The 16,930-nt window shown below is 54.2% G+C and overlaps 1 protein-coding gene across 1 annotated transcript; it reads left to right on the top strand.

Annotated features, from left to right (window-relative positions):
• Positions 1 to 114: 114 nt before the first annotated feature.
• PRPF31 (pre-mRNA processing factor 31) lies at positions 115 to 15,210 on the top strand. The gene is made up of 13 exons (XM_021706910.1): positions 115 to 324; positions 443 to 503; positions 4,199 to 4,282; positions 4,826 to 4,923; positions 5,762 to 5,868; positions 6,120 to 6,289; positions 8,908 to 9,065; positions 11,680 to 11,769; positions 12,442 to 12,569; positions 12,663 to 12,735; positions 13,373 to 13,501; positions 13,587 to 13,685; positions 14,791 to 15,210. The coding sequence occupies exons 1-13, from the start codon at positions 148 to 150 to the stop codon at positions 14,914 to 14,916; spliced, it is 1,500 nt and encodes a 499-aa protein (XP_021562585.1). The 5' UTR covers positions 115 to 147; the 3' UTR covers positions 14,917 to 15,210.
• The last annotated feature ends 1,720 nt before the right edge of the window (positions 15,211 to 16,930 follow it).

Genomic DNA, 16,930 nt, shown 5'->3' with positions numbered 1-16,930 from the left:
CAGAGTGAGACTCTTACTTTAAAAAAAAACAACAAAAAAGAACAAGAAGGACCTGAGCCTTTCGGGGGAGAAACTACTCCCGGTAGGAGGGACTTGATCGGGACAAGGTTTTAGGGAACCTTCCTGTCCCTCTCCTCAGGCCTCAGGATGTCTTTGGCAGACGAGCTCTTAGCTGACCTCGAGGAGGCAGCAGAAGAGGAGGAAGGAGGAAGCTATGGGGAGGAAGAAGAGGAGCCAGCGATCGAGGATGTGCAGGAGGAGACACAGCTGGATCTTTCGGGGGAGTCGGTCAAGAGCATCGCTAAGCTATGGGACAGCAAAATGGTAAGAGGACACCAGGCATGAAGGGTGCTATAAACAGGAGCTCCCAGAAGGGGGTGATATGGGCAGCAGCTCTTTCTGAAGAGTCCTGAGTTCTGACTCTCTTCTCCTTGCCTAACAGTTTGCTGAGATTATGATGAAGATTGAGGAGTATATCAGTAAGCAAGCCAAAGCTTCTGAAGGTACTTCATGCCTCTCCACTCCCACCTTCTCACCCCTCTTTATTCTCCTGCTGGGACCCTTGGCTCTTTTGCTGCTTCTGGCTTTCAAAATTGGGTGTAGCTGGGCGCGGTGGCTTATGCCTGTCATCCCAGCACTTTGGGAGGCTGAGGCAAGAGGATTGCCTGAGCCCAGAGCTTCGAGACCAGCCTGGGCAACTTGGTGAATCCTTGTCTCTATAATAAATCAAAAAATTAGCCAGGCATGGTGGCACACACCTGTGGTTTCAGCTACTTGGAAGGCTAAAGTGAAAGGATTGCCTGAGCCCAGTAGGTTGAGGCTGTGGTGGCTATGAGTTTGCCCCTGCACTGCAGCCTGGTCAACAGAGTGAGATTCTAACTCAAAAAAAAAAACCCAAAAAACAAAAAATTTTGGGTGTATCTCTCTCAGCCTTTTCCAGAGCCCTCTTCTTTTGTGCTAGCTCAACTCAGTTTACCTTCTCTCCTAAAAATGTATTACATTATGAAACTTATGTTTTTTATGTTCTTACTCTGAACTGAGCAATTGCTAGTTGTGATAAGGCCTCTCTCAGGTATCCCAAGCTTTATTCACATGACAGGATTTTTGCCACAGCCGTAAACCATCAGTTCTATTATTTGCTTAATATTGTCTTTGAATCATGGGCTTAAGAAAAAAATGTATCTAGTGTGGGTGCAGTGGCTCACACCTGTAATCCCAGCACTATGGGTGGCTGAGGCTGGAGGGTCGCTTGAGCCTGGGAGTTGGAGACCAGGCTGGGCAATGTAGCAAGACCTTGTCTCTATGACAATAAAAATAATTAGCCAGGAGTGGTGGCATGCACCTGTAGTCTCAGGTACTCAGGAGGCTGAGGTAGAAGGATTGTCTGAGCTCAGGAGGTGGAGGCTGCAGTGAGCCATGATCTTGCCACTGCTCTCCGGCCTGAAGTGACAGAGCAAGACCCATATCAAAAAAAATGTATCTAAGAAGAAAGCCAATTGCTACTGTAAATGGAAAGCTGGTATCATTTGGTAAAGAAAAAATAACCATACAAAAAGACAAAATTATTAAATTGTCACCCAAGACTTTTTCTCACTTCCATCTTTGGGAACCGCTAGATTATCTCCCAGATATTCAGACCAGCTCTTAAGAGGGCAGTTCTAACTGGGTGTGGTGGCTCACACCTGTCATCCCAACAGTTTGGGAAGTAGAGACGAGAGGATTGCCTGAGCCCACAGACCTGAGACCAGCCTGGGCAACTTGGTGAGACCTTATTTCTACAATAAATCAAGAAAATAGCTGGGCGTAGTGGTGCATGCCTGTAGTTCCAGCTACTTGGAAGGCTGAGATGGAAGGATCACCTGAGCCCAGCAGGTCGAGGCTGTAGTGGCTGTGAGTGTGCCACCACACTCCAGCCTGGGGGAAACTAAAAAAAAAAAGAGCAGCTCTGTTACCTCTCTCATTCTTCTTGAGTAGAGTCCATTGGCAACAGGACACTGTGGGGGTTGCTGAGCAAACGAGCGGTGTAGTCAGAGCAGAGCTTCAGGGAGACTTACCCGCTCCTCTCCTTAACGTGTACCTGGGCAGCCACTGGAAGCATCCAGGTCTCTGCTTGGGGTCTAGTGGAGGGGCCGGAACTGCCCTCTTAAGAGCTGAACATTCAGTAGGTACTCCAGCGGTTCCCAAAGATGGAAGTGAGAAAAAGTCTTGGGTGACAACTTAATAATAGTATGGTTACTGCCCGGGTTTTGGACAGTTATCAGCAGGTCGTGCCAAGCTCAAGAGGCTCTGAAGCCATAGGAAGGACTGACTGACCCTTCCACGGGGTCAGGGGAGAATTGATGCCTGAGTTGAACTCGGGAACACGAATGCATATGCCAAGCAAAGAAGGGGAGGAAGAGGACCCAGGGAACGAAGGCGGGTGTACTCAGAGTCTCAGATGTCAGGAGGGCGAGGGGAGACTGGGGAATGTGCCTGATCCTACCAGACTGAGGTTTCTCCATCCAGAGAGCCATGAGGCGCACAGAGTGGCACTTCCTGATGTCAGGCCAAGCTCAAGCTGATTGAATCAGACCCCAACACATCTGGTGACTGGTTGGGGAGGTAGACATGAAACATCTCAAAACCAGGCAGTGATCCCTGTCTAATGGAGGTGGTACAGTGCCCTGGGGACACAGAGAGGGCTTCTGTTCCTCTCAAAAGGAAGGGAAGGATTCTTGGTCACCATCTGAGTTTTAAGGACTTGAACAGGCATTTGAGCAACAGGGTTAAGAACACAGGGCTGGGCACGATGGCTCATACCTGTAATCCCAGCACTTTGGAAGGCAGAGGTGACAGGATTACCTGAGTGCAGGGGTTTGAGACTAGCCTGGGCAACTTGGTGAGTCTTCATCTCTACAATAAATTAAAAAAAAAATTAGTTGGGTGTGGTGGCTCTTGCCTGAAATTCCATCGATTTGGAAGGCTGAGACAGAAGGATCATCTGAGCCCAGCAGGTTGAGGCCGCGGTGGCTGTGAGTGTGCCACTGCACTCCAGCCTGGGCCAAACAGTGAGATTTCGACTCAAAAAAAAAAGAAGATCACAGGGTTGGGCATGGTGGCTCATGCCTGTAATCCCAGCACTTTGAGGAGGCCAAGATGGGAGGATTGCTTGAGCTCAGGAGTTTGAGACCATCCTGGGCAACATAGTGATACCTTGTCTCTACAAAACAATTAGCTGGGCGGTAGTGCTCACCTGTAGTCCTAGCTACTCAAGAGGCTAATGAGGAAGGATTGCCTGCGCCCAGGAGATTGAGACTGCAGTGAGCTGTGATCGTGCCACACTCCAGCCTGGGTGACAGAGCAAGATTCCAACTCAAGAGCAAACAAAGCACCACACACATAGACTTTGAAGCCACCTTGCCTGGGGTCCGTTCTCAGCTCTGCCATCTGCTGGCTGTGAGACATCAGGCAGGGCCCCTCCATTCTGCAAATCTGGTCTCCTGTGGTTGTAGATGAATAAGTTAATACTCCTATGACACTTGGAACATCTGACTTGGGGTCAGTCCTGCATGTCAGCAGCTATAACCCCTGCACTCCAGCCTCATCGTCATTAATGCCCTTATTATTAAAGCAAAAAACGGGGTTTCCAGAAACAGGTGAAGGGATGCCAGAGGGAGCGGAAACAGCATAGGCAAAGGCCAGGAGGACGGAGCAGCCTCTGGGGTTCAGGGCACTGCAATCAGTCCTTTACGACTGGAGTTAATAAAATGCAGGGGCACAGTGAGAGGACGGGGCTAGAGAGGTGGAGAGGCCAGCAGGCATAGTTGGCAATTCAACAGCTGTCGGGTGAGTGACTCCAGTGTGCTGAGTGCTGTTCTGGGCAGCAGGTTGCAGCCATAGACAACACACGCAGCACTTGTCCTCACGGGGCTTCCATTCTTTTAGGAGGTCTTGAATGTCAGTCTGGGAACCCTACTCTTGGGTGTGGGGAGGGTTCAGTTCCAAGGAGGTAGGACAAGTCTAGACTGGTGTGGAAGACAGACTGGAGGGAGAGAGATGGGAGGCAGGGACACAGGTCGTTTGTAGATGTCATCCTGTTCCCTAGTTTGCTATTCAGCCCCTCCTTCCCACGCCTGCTTCCAACCTCAGCCTCTCCCAGCTGTGGGACCTGGGAGGGTTAGGTGTTTAGACGTGCCCAGGCTCTCCCTTGTCCTCACAGTGATGGGACCGGTGGAGGCAGCCCCCGAGTACCGGGTCATCGTGGATGCCAACAACCTGACCGTGGAGATCGAGAATGAGCTGAGTGAGTGCCAGAAGGGGCGGGCAGAAAAAGCCCTGTGAGTATCCCCCACGCCCTCCTCCTCCCTCCCTACTGGCCTTTCCCAAGGTCCTACTCTTGGACCCAAACTTGAGTGAAGTTCAGCTGCTGTAACAGAGTGGCTTAAGCATGAAGGATGAGCAGTTTTCCTCGTGTGAGATCTGAGTGAGCAGCCGGGCCTGGTGTGGCAGCTTGACCACCTGCCAGTAGGGCCCAGGCTGTGTCTTGTTGACCTATCACCTGTTTCCTGGTACGAGGTGACATCTCCTGGCCAGCCATCGCCTCCGCATCCCCGCCACCAGGGGTTTCTCTTCTTAAGAATGTCATCTCAGCTTGCACCTCATTGGCCATGCCTCGCTCTTGTGGCTGCACCTCGCATGAAGGGCAGGGAAAATGGGGCCTTTGTGTAGTGTCCCTGCGACAAGCTGCAGTTCAGGGTTTGGTTACTAAGGAGGAGGGAAGGCGGACGCCAGGGAAGCAGCAGAGTCAGCCTCGCTTCTCCCCGTCTACCCCTTCTGTCCACCCTAGACATCATCCACAAGTTTATCCGGGACAAGTATTCGAAGAGGTTCCCTGAACTGGAGTCCTTGGTCCCCAATGCGCTGGATTATATCCGCACAGTCAAGGCGAGTGGAGGGATGGGGTAGGGCCTTGGGGGATCTGAGGCTCCCCGACTGGCTGCCTCCAGTGGTCCACGCAGGCCTGGCAGGCTGAGACCCCCTGCAAGGGGCCTTGGGCCTGGAGATGATGGAGGCCCAGCTGTTCCCCCTGCTTGGTGTGGGCAGGTTGGAGCCTGGACAGGACATCTTCTTTGCATCCCCTGCCTGGGTCTCCCACGAGGGCACCCCACTAGCCAGCCCTGCACTTTTCCTGCTGGGGCTGGAGTGATGGCTTTCAGGTTGAAATATGAAAGCCGACACAGGGAAGGGGTAGAAGCTGTGGAGGAAGTATCAAAGGACAAGACCATGTGACAGGAGCCAGCCAGGAGGACGTGGGGAGAAGGGGTGAAGCTGAAGAGTTGGGGAGGTCGGGTCACCTCAGACCTTCAAGGGGTCTTGTGGGAAGGCCTGGGGGAAGGGGCTAAGCAAAGTGAGGCAGTCGTAAGCAAAAGTGGGGGGCAGAGGGGCTCCCTGTGTTTCCAGGAGATTAGGGCAGTGGGAGTGGAAGCCCATGCAGGTATGCGAGACCATGTGATTTGTGCTGCAACCTGATGTGGGTGGAAGCTGGTTCAGGGTGGCAGGTCTTCCCAGAGGACCACCTACTCAGGGCAACCCCAGCAGAGCAGACGGCACTGGTGCTGTGGGCTGGGAAGTTCTTAGAGCTGGTGGAGGTGGGAGAGGCCCGTGTACAGGCCCCCACCTTCCCTGTGTTCTCAAGAAGAGACTAGAGTGGTTGCTGGAGCAAGAGGGTTCTAGAACCTTCCCGAGTCCCTGAGCCTCCCCTCCTTGCCCTCCTTTCCCCCAGGAGCTGGGCAACAGCCTGGACAAGTGCAAGAACAATGAGAACCTGCAGCAGATCCTGACCAACGCCACCATCATGGTCGTCAGTGTCACTGCCTCCACCACCCAGGGGTACGTCCATCCCAGGGGATGCCAGGCTTGCCTTGGGCCCATCAAGCAGCAGAGGCTGGAATGGGCAGACACAGGTTCCACCCCAGTCGGGCAGTGTGGCTCAGGTAGAGGGCTGTGGTTCCCAGCAGCCCCTGCCTCAGGCCCCTGGGACTGATGGGCCTTGGGGTTGTCCTGAAGCTACACACACAGCTAATCGGGTAGAGGGTAGAAGGGAGACCCAGGAAGCACCCCTCCCCTCCCTGGCCCTGCAGGCAGCAGCTGTCGGACGAGGAGCTAGAGCGGCTGGAGGAGGCTTGCGACATGGCCCTGGAGCTCAATGCCTCCAAGCACCGCATCTACGAGTATGTGGAGTCCCGCATGTCTTTCATTGCTCCCAACCTGTCCATTATCATCGGGGCATCCACAGCTGCCAAAATCATGGGTGAGGCCTGGATGGGTCCCTTGGGTGGGGGTTGCCTGATGCGCTGTGCGCCCTGGGGAAGCCTCATCCCTTTTCTCTAGAGCGGGCAGTCTCCCTGGAGATCACAGAGAGGCTGAGTGTTCTGAGTCCTGTGAGAGCTGTGGCTGGAGAGGCCAGGTAGGGGCAGAGGCGATGGGGCCAGAGGAAAGGCCACCACCCTCGGCCACGTCCCTGCTCTGCCTTGGGAGGGGCAGTCTGGCCTCAGCTTTCTCCATACAATGGGTACACTGGTCCTAGTGGGATGTTAGGATTTTTTTTTTTTTTTTGAGTCAGAATCTCACTCGGTTGCCCAGGCTAGAGTGCAGTGGCACACTCACGATCACCATAGCCTCGACCTGCTGGGCTCAGGCGATCCTTCTGCCTCAGCCTTCCAAGTAGCTGGAACTATAGGTGCGTGCTACCATGCCTGGCTTATTTTTTGGTTTATTGTAGAGACGAGGTCTCACCAAGTTGCCCAGGAAGGTCTCAAACCCCTGAGTTTAGGCAGTCTTCTCTCCTCGGCCTCCCAAAGTGCTGGAATTACAGACTTGAGCCACCGTGCCCAGCCTGAATGTTAGGTTTAAATAATGGGTTCCCTCCTCCCCGGGAGCCCTCTGTAGTCTCAGAGTGCCCCTCAGACTCCCTGCTTCAACCTGGAGAGCCTTACATGGGACCTTGGGGAAGCAGCTATGTTCTTTTGCTTGGACTGCCATAACAAAGTACCACAGACTGGGTGGCTCACACAACAGATGCATTTTCTCACAGTCTGAGGGCTGGGAGTGGAGGTCAAGGTGTCAGCTGTGTTGGTTTCTCCTGAGGCCTCTCACCTTGGCTTGGAGATGATATCTTTTCCTTGTGTCCTCACATGGTCTTTTCTCTGCATCCCAATCTCCTCCTCTTATAAGGATACCAGTCAGATTGGACTGGGGCTTGCCTTGAGGACCTCATTTTAATTTAGTCACTTCTTTATTTTCTAAAATTTATTTATTTTATATTATATACACACACTTCTTTTTTTTTTTTGAGTCGGAGTCTGTCACCTAGGCTGGAGTGCAATAGCATGATCACAGCTACTGCAGCCTTTTGATTTTTTGTAGAGACGAGGTCTTGCTATGTTGCCTAGGCTGGTCTTGAACTTCTGGGCTCAAGCAGCAGTACCCTCTTTAAAGAACCTGTTTCCAAATACAGTCACATTCCGAGGTAAGGGAATTAGGACTTCAGCATATGAATTTTGAAAAGACACATTTCTTTTTTTTTTTTTTTGACTTGGAATCTCACTCTGTTGCCCAGCCTGGAGTACCATGGCAGACTCCCAGCCATCACAGCCTCAACCTGCTGGGCTCCGGTGATCCTTCTGCCTTAGCCTTCCAAGTAGCCGGAACTACAGACGCGCATTACCATACCCGGCTAATTTTTTGATTTATTGTAGAGATGAGGTCTTGCCAAGTTACCCTGGTGGGTCTCAAACCCGTGGGCTCAGGCAATCCACTTGCCTCGGCCTCCCAAAGTGCTGGGATTACAAGCTAAGCCACTGAATTCAGCCAGAGAGACACATTTCAACCCTAAGAGCAGCCTTGAAAGGAGGGTGTGTCAGGTTGCAGAATAAAAAGACAGTGGTTTGGGGGCAAAATAAACCTGGATGTGGGTCCTGGCTCCACTCGATGACCTCACATTTTGGGACAGATGACTTCATGTGCCTCCGTTTTCCTAGTGGTGATTGAGGGTATATTTATTTTCTGTTGCTGTACTAACAAGGTATCACATGCTTAGTGGCTTAAATGCTGTGTCCCTTATGGAGACTCTGGGCAGACTCTCTTTCCATGCCTTTTCTGGCTTTCAAGGTGGCCTGCGTTCCTGGGCTCATGGTCCTTCCTTCATCTTCAGAGTCCCCTCTCATTGCCCTCTGTCCTGGGCTCTTCTGCCTTCTAAGGACCCTGTGATCATGTTGAACCCACCCGAATAATCCAGGGTACTCTCCCCATCTCAAGGTCTTGGACTTAATCACATCTACAAAGTCCCTTTGGCCTCATAAAGACCCATATTCACATGTTCTGGGGATTCCTGTGAACATCTGTGGGTGAGGTCATTTGCCTGTCTCCCACAGGGTTAGGCTGCCCTTGTTGGAAGTTGTTTGAGACACTTTAGCTAATACCTAGAGCACCCAGCACAGGGCCTGACACACAGCAAATCCCTTTCCATGGTAGAAACGTTGACCTGCAGCTCCTGACCTCCTCTGTGCAAGTGAACAAGCCTGTGGGATCCCAGCAGTGAGCCACACCCAGGCCCTGTCGTCGGGGAGCTCCTGGCTTGGTGAAGACACCTCCAAAACACACAGTCTTGACCCCAGGATGGGTTCAGTGTGGTTTGGCACAGACTCTGGGGTCAGCTTCCCTTGTATACCTCCTCACTGTGTGCCCTCAGGCAACTGCCTCCTGTTTCTGAGCCTCTGAATCTTCCCACGGTGGAAGAGCCAGGTCTGCTCTTCGTGGCAGGGGCACCGAGGGGACCCAACTAGGGAAGGTGCCCAGCACATGGCAGACCCTCAGGCAGATCTCCCTCTGCCCGGTGTCTGCCCTGACCTCCCCTCCATCCTCCTGCAGGGGTAGCTGGTGGCCTGACCAACCTCTCCAAGATGCCCGCCTGCAACATCATGCTGCTTGGGGCCCAGCGCAAGACGCTGTCCGGCTTCTCATCCACTTCAGTGCTGCCACACACCGGCTACATCTACCACAGTGACATTGTGCAGTCACTGCCCCCGGTGAGCCTGCCATGTTGTCTCCCCATGGCCCCCAGCTCCGTGGAGCCTCTGCTGTGCCCAAAACGGCCTGAGCAGGTCACCCCCCATCACTCGTGTGCAGATGGTGATGGTCAGGAGCCTGGAGAAAGGGTGCATGGGGCGTGAGAGCTGGGGCACTGAAGAAAAGAAGACAGGACTGGGCTCCCAGTGGTGCCACCCACCAGGTGTGTGACCCTGGGCACCCACCAGGTGTGTGACCCTGGTGCAAACTCTGTGCCTCAGTCTCTTCGCCTATAAAATGGGGAGAACAGGATCTCTTTCAGGAGGGCTGATGTGTATGCAGCTCTTACAGGTCAGGCCCAGTACCTCACAGGGACAGCTTTCAAGCGTGGGGTGCTCCAAGAGCTGCCCTCAGGGTTGAAAATTGGCCAGAAGGACCCACAGAGCTCTCTGAGCATGGCTGTGCTTGGGCTGTGGCTTATCTCAAGGACAGGAGACAGATAAGCATCAACTATAGGAAGAGATACTGGGAAAAACACAGCCTTAGGGCTTCTAGCAGTCCTCTCCTGCAGGGTGAGGGCGCTTTGTCCTGCCAGCATTGATGTGTGATGCCTGATGACTGCTAGCCAGGGCTGGGACTCAGCTGCATGCACACGGCTTAGCTGTCCTTGTGACTGACCTCAGGCTCCAGGTCAATGGACACCCTGTCACACAAAGCCCCACCTGGGGCATACGGTTGGTCCCTTCTGCCTGGCCAGCCCACATATACTAAACCACACTGTGACCAGGGACCCCAGCTGATAAGGACCGCCTTGCAGGTGCCCAGGGCAGATGCCACGTGTCTTCCTGGGCAAGATTCAGCTCTGTTACACATAGCTGCTGCTGCTTTTATTATTATTGTTCTTCATCATCGAGTCTCGTGGTTATAGGTTCTATATGCACCCTCTTGGTGTTTCCTAAAACATAAGCCACTTCCCTTTAGTGGCACATACTGGATTTCTGTGACACAGAGATGCATTTTTAAAATTTTAACCACTGCATACTTTTAAATTTTAATCTCAAATTTGTGGTCGTGAAATTAAGTTGTCTACTTAAATGCATTTATGGTTTTTAAAAGTAGGTTAAAAAAATCATTGGTGGTCAGGTGTGGTGACTCATGCCTATAATCTCAGCACTTGTGGGAGGCTGATATGGGAGGATTGCTAGAGGCCAGGAGTTTGAGACCAACCTGGGCGAATAGCGAGACCTCCATCTCTACCAAATATTTAAAGAAAAAATCATTGGCAATAATTTGTCATTGTAAGTTGCTTTACTCACATAATAGAAGCTAAAATCCTGAAGGGCACAAGTTGAGCCAGCTGTGGCTGTGTTGTGGAACTGCTTCATGATCTTAACTGAGTCCTCACACCTCTCAGGTGGATACAGATTTTCCTCTGCTCCTGCACCCCCTCCCCCACCACCACCCATTTTACAGATGAGGGAACTGAGGCACAGAAGGCGATGACTTGTCCGGAATCCCACAGGTGGTAGGGCTTACCTGAATCTAGGTGGTTGGCCCCAGAGCTGGGGCTCCTGCCCAGGGGTTCACTCCAGCACCCTCCACCTCCTGTCTTGGGTGTGTCTTCATGCTTCTGCTGTCAGGGTCCAAGTGGGGACTCAGAACACAGGCAGGAGACAAGACAGACTCTGGGGCAGACAGGCCCACCTCTGCCATTCTGTGGCCATGACCTTGAGAGTCAGGCCCAGCGCTTGTCCTGGCTCTTCTAAGCCCTGTGTGTGGATCTTCACAGTGATGCTCTGGATCAGGCATTGCTACTGAACGGCCCCAGTGACGCTGGCAGGTGGGCCTGCGTACAGACCTGGGTGGAGGGAGAGTGGGCGGTAGAGCCAGGATGGGAGGCCTGAGGCCAGGCCTCCTGCTCTCCTGCCCTCCCCTCCTGCCTCCCAGCCCAACACATGTAGGGTGAACCAGCCGGAGAGGCTGGCACACAGTAGGCCACGCTGGTTACCTGCAGGCTCATCACCAAGGGCATCTCCCTCCTCACCAGTCCGTCCTGGATGGTCCAGGTGCAGGCTGTGCACAGGCTCACGGGGGATGCCAGGGCTGGCTGTTGCCTCATGGCAACTGGGAGCGGGGGCTCTACAGTTGGGCGGCTCCACCACCGACTGGCTCTGTCTCTTTGGCCATATGACTTGGAGCCTCGGTTTCCACATCTAAAAAATGGGAGTGATGGTCACACCGGCCCAAAGTCTGGATATTTGATGCAGTGGTCCATGGGGTGTACTTAGCACCAGGCGGCATCTGGGCCACATGCCATGAGCGTTCCCCACCAGCGTGGCCATGCTCTCCATCCCCGTTGCCAGTGTATCTTACCATCACCTTTATCTGGGTTCTGCCACTTACCAGCTGGCACGTCCTGGACAGGGCCTCCCTCCCTGTCCTCAGCCCCAGCCTTTCTATGAAATGGGAACAAGAGCACTGAGCTCAGATCCTGTTGGGAGGACAGGAGCCCACATGTGTAAGCCCCCTTTCCAGGACCAGGGTGGAGTAGCCCGGCTGAGGGTAACTTCTGTTGCTGTGTCATGGCGTCTGTCTGTCTCACACACACCCCACCCCCCTTTTCCATCGCTATAGGATCTCCGGCGGAAAGCAGCCCGGCTGGTGGCCGCCAAGTGCACACTGGCAGCCCGCGTGGACAGTTTCCACGAGAGCACGGAGGGGAAGGTAAGGGGCAGGAGGGGAAGATGAGGGTGTCTGTCCTGTGCACCTGGGGTGAGTTGAGGGGGACATCGTCAGGGAGCTCACCACATGGTGCTCTCCCAACAGGGCAGAGGCAGGTGTGTCTGACCCTCGTGGAGGTCAGGTGGCCCCTTCCTCGGTGTTCTAACTTCCTGGGTTGCTAGAGTAAGTTAGCATGAACCTGGCAGTTTAAAACCATGCAGGTTATCGTCTACGGGCCTGTAGGGTGGAAGTTCAGAGGGGTTTCACTGGTCCAGTCGTCCAGTGTCAGCAGAGCTCACTCCTGGAGGCTCCTGGGAGAGGCCATCCCCATGCTTTTTCCAGAGGCCACCAGACTCAGGACATGGCTGTTTGCTGACCCGAGATAATGAGGCAGGCTGGGGAGGGGGATCGGGAGTCCTGCTTGGCCTGCTACCTTCTAAGGGCCTGTGCGTGACTGTCATGTCAAGGAGACAATCGTTACAGAATGCAGGACCCAGAGGAGAAGTCTGGGTCTGAGCCACAAGCTTGTGGGGTAACAGGTCATAAATGAAACCTTATCAGAAACCCAAAGAGCGGATGCCCTCAGAGCCTGAGGAGGAAGGAAGGTGCCTGGGTGGGCACTGCACTCATGTGGACAGACGCATGCCAGCTCAGGCCTCCCCTTGCCCTCCCCAGGTAGGCTACGAGCTGAAGGACGAGATTGAGCGCAAATTTGACAAGTGGCAGGAGCCGCCACCCGTGAAGCAGGTGAAGCCGCTGCCTGCACCCCTGGATGGGCAGCGGAAGAAGCGTGGTGGCCGCAGGTGAGGGACCCTAGGGCCAGCTGGGCTGTAGACAGGAAGGGACGGACCGGTGCCCTCCTGACTGACTCCCTGCCCTTGCCCGCCCATTGCCAGGTACCGAAAGATGAAGGAGCGGCTAGGGCTGACAGAGATCCGGAAGCAGGCCAACCGCATGAGCTTTGGAGAGGTCAGACCCCCAGCTCCAGAGCCCTGGGCCCCTCGCCCTCTCTCTTCCCCACAGGCAGGGAGCCACCAAGTCCTGCCCTTCTGCCTCCTGCCACATTCTCTCCTCCAACCTGTGGTTCCGGCTGGTACCTGGGCTCTGCCCCAGCCTCCTCCCTGCTCCTCTGGCCTCTCCTCTCCCTTTCCATCCATCCAACTCCAAAGCTATCTTTGTAACCATCAGGGCTGCTGCCCTGGTTGTTTACCCAGTTCAGAGCCCCTGTAGCTTCCCACCCAGCCTCTGTCAGGCCCTGCAGGCCTCCCAGGTGACCCTCCCTGCCTGAAGGGTCAGCTGGCTCCAAGTACCCTCCCTATGCTTCACCCAGCTACTCTTTAGTTATCCGAGCCTGATCCTGCTCAGAGGCCACCTCCTCTGTGAAGCCTGCCCTGGTTCTTGCCCAGCCCACACGAGTATAGAGGAAATGGTGTCTCCGCTCTGAGCTCAGGGAGCACAGGACCCATTCAACAATCAACACCTGTGGGCAGTTCCCGGGGCCTCAGCCAGGCTGAGCAGGAGCCTGCCGACCCGCTGGTCGGGGGTGCCTGAGTGGCTTCAGGCAGCCCTGGTCACTTCACAGCAGGACTCCTGTCCTGCCCCCTAGATTGAGGAGGACGCCTACCAGGAGGACCTGGGCTTCAGCCTGGGCCACCTGGGCAAATCGGGCAGTGGGCGTGTGCGGCAGACCCAGGTGAACGAGGCCACCAAGGCCAGGATCTCCAAGACGCTGCAGGTATGGGCTGGGCCTGGGCGGGGCCAGGGTCCTGGGGACAGAGGGCTAGGTAAGCCCAGATCCCAGCCTCCCCATCCCCCTACAGCGGACCTTGCAAAAGCAGAGTGTGGTATACGGCGGGAAGTCCACCATCCGCGACCGCTCTTCGGGGACAGCCTCCAGTGTGGCCTTCACCCCGCTCCAGGTACTGCCCACCCCACAGGCGTCAGGAGGCCCAGGCCTCTCCCCATCCTCTGAGCAGCCCCAGCAAAGTCTCTTACCTACGTTCCGTCAAGCAGACTGTGATAGACTCCCCCTCACAGGACTGATGTGGAGGCCGTGCTGATGGCACGCATTGGTGCACGGGTAGCTCCAGGCACATGGGAAGTGCCCGAGGTTAACAGAGATGAGGCTGTAAACATGGGCCAGCTCTGTGACCTTGAGCAGGTTACAGCCTCTCAGCCTCCAGGTTCGTGTGTTCAGAATGGCCCAGGGCAGTCAGGGTCAGGGGTAACCTCAGGGTCCCACTTGAGAGAGTTCCCGGTTAGGTGGGCTTGGACGTCACATGTGGGCCCAGGTTCCAACCCAGACAGTGGTAAGTGGTGTGGAGTGTGGCAGTCACCACAGCATCTTTGTCTCAGTTTACCCATCCACAGAGTAGGGCAAGTCTGTGTCATGGTGCTCATCCGCTCAGTCAACAAGCATCAGTTGAGCACTTACTGAATTCTGAGTGCTGTTCTTGACTCTAAGGAATAAAGGAATGTGAAAAGAGACAACAAAGCTTGCCCTTATGGAGACCAGGGGCAGCAGGGCTGACAAATGAGCAGACTATCCAGTGCAGTAGAAGGCGGTGATGCCTAGGAGGAGAGGGAGGGAGATGGGAAGGGGGTGGACTCCTGCGAGAAGATATTAGGACAGTGCCTGTGACTGTCAGCGGTGTTGGTGTGATTTGTGCTGAGACCTTGGACCAGCCACTTCCTTCTGGAACTGGGTTTCCTCATCCAGAAACTGGGCGAGATTGGCTGTTTCAAATGTTGGTGTTTTTAGCATCTCCTGGGAAACTTGTTAAAAATCCAGATGCCCTGGTCCCTCCCCAGCCCTTCCTGCCAGACCCCCTCTCCCCGCCAGGTTAGACTCTCCCAAGGCAGAGGAGACCCTAGGGCCTGGCAGACGGTCCTTGTGCCCCACTCCCCAAAGCCTATGGACTATCAAGAAGGGCCTGTGAGGCTCAGGCAGTCCTGATTCTTTTCTGGTTGGGGCGGGGGTAATCTCCACACCCACCCCATCACCCTCTCTCCCTCACCTCCCAGGGCCTGGAGATTGTGAACCCACAAGCAGCAGAAAAGAAGGTGGCTGAGGCCAACCAGAAGTATTTCTCCAGCATGGCAGAGTTCCTCAAGGTGAAGAGCGAGAAGAGTGGCATCATGTCCACCTGAGTGGCTGCAGGTGCCCAGAGAGGCCATCCACTGGAGGGACACAGAGACCCAATCCCTTGGAAGGGTCTGGATTGGGGCTGACAGGTTCTGGTGGAGAGACCCTGCTCTGCTGTCGGTCCCAGTGCTGGCAATGTCCAGGGAGGCCTTGGAAGACGCCCAGCTGGCATCCCCAGGACCAAGATCACAGCTCTGTTCGGGGGCAGAGTAGGTCTTTGTCAGGCCTCCTTTTTTATTTTAATGAGAAAGGAGGTAATTTTTTTGGAAAGAGTACAATTAAAAGCACATTACCAAGAACTGCCTTGGGGCATGATCATTTTTCCATCACCTGAGGCAACAAGGAGTCAGAGCTGTGGGGTTTTGGGGAAAAAAAGCTTGGACTTCTGGTCCAGGTGGATCTGGGCCCAACTGTGGCCCTGTCACATCCTTGTCATGGGATTCCAGGAGGAGAAAAACCCTCCAAACTCTTTGGGCAACGTCAGTCACTTTGATTCCCAAGTGAGGTGGCTGTTGACAGCCCTAGCTCTCAACGCAGGCCCACCCAGATTGTTCTGTACCTCAGACAAGGGGCTGTCCCTTTCCAAGGCCCCACACCTGCTGTGCTCAGGAGGCCTGGAAGAAATGCCCAAAAAGTGCTTGCCCCACCATCAGGGTCCTGTTGCCATTTTAACCACTGTTGAGGGGCTGTGCTGAGCCCCGCTTGACAAGGCAGGCAGGCTCCCTGCTCTGGTAGGAATTAATTGCTGTAAAGTTTCCTACCAGGTAGTCAAAAGCACTTGCCCTCCCTGCCCTTCAGGCTGTCTTGTGAAGGGCACCTTCACTCAGGCTGAGGGGAATGTGGCCTGCAGGCAGCTGAGAAAGGCTTTCTAGGTGAAGGGACAGCCAGAGAAGGTATGGCCTGAAGCCTCAGCCTCCCTGGAAAGGTTAAGAAGGAGCACCTCCAAGGCCAGTCACTGGGTGCTCCAGTTGGACTTCACCGTGGTCCTAAGGAGGGTGCCCCCGTCACCTAACCCACGAAGTTGAGGCTTCTCTTAGTTACCCAAGAGAGGGTACCAAGACAAGAACCAGCCCTGTAAGAAGATGATATCTCCAGGTCTCCAACATATCTCTCTCCTCTCTCCCTCCTTCCCCGCCCCCTCCCTCCCTCCTTCCCTCCCTCCCTCCCTCCTTCCTGGGTTCTGTCTTTGAGATCTCACCCTCTTCTGGTCCTCTTTCTGGGCCTTCCTCACCACTCTGTGTGTCTCTGGACCCCAGTCCTTCCTCCCACCCAATGGCTCTGTCTCTGGACCTCGGGGCCATCTCTGAATCCCTCTTCTCCCTCAGGTGGAAAAGTGCACAGCTGAGCGTTTCCCCTTAGCGGCCAAACTACTCCAGGTTGTGTAGCTCTGTTTTCCTAATTTTATCCCCAAGCCTTTAGTCAGCCCTGTTTGAAATTGATAACCCTTGCCGATCTCTACATATCAGTCTGCCAGGGAAGGGCTCTTGGAACACAGCTCTGTTCAGAATCCCCTACCACCCTTGGCCAGAGTGTATCTGGCATTTGCCGGTGGGGGTGTGGGCATGAGGGTGTGAATCTCAGGAAAGGAGTCTGAATTGCCTGGCCCTACAGTCCTATATACTCTTAGAACTGAGATTCTCAAAATTTAATATGCTTCAGAATTACCTGAAGGGCTTGTTAAAACATAGTTGCTGGGCTCAGAGTTACTGATTCAGTCTGGGGCGGGGCTCAAATATGTGCACTTCAAACAAAGTCCCAGGTGATGTTTATACTCGTGATCCAAAGCCACACTTTGAGAACCACTGCTCTAGAAGTCTCCCTATAAGTGGCTCTTAGATTAGCTGAACACGAATCGTCACAGAAGTTTTAAAATGTACTGATGTCTGGTTCCCACCCCTGGAGCTTGATTTAGTTAGTCTAGTGTAAGTCTGGATATATGGAGTTTTTTTTTTTTTTGAGTTGGAGTGTCTCCAACATATCTCTCTCTCCTCTCTCCCTCCTTCCCCGCCCCCTCCCTCC

The sequence above is a fragment of the Carlito syrichta genome, unplaced genomic scaffold (assembly GCF_000164805.1).
Source record: "Carlito syrichta isolate Samal-C Ts95f unplaced genomic scaffold, Tarsius_syrichta-2.0.1 Scaffold316208, whole genome shotgun sequence".
Classification (NCBI taxonomy): Eukaryota; Metazoa; Chordata; class Mammalia; order Primates; family Tarsiidae; genus Carlito; species Carlito syrichta.
Note: the sequence above shows the minus strand (reverse complement) of the source record. Positions and strands in the feature narration are given on the sequence as shown.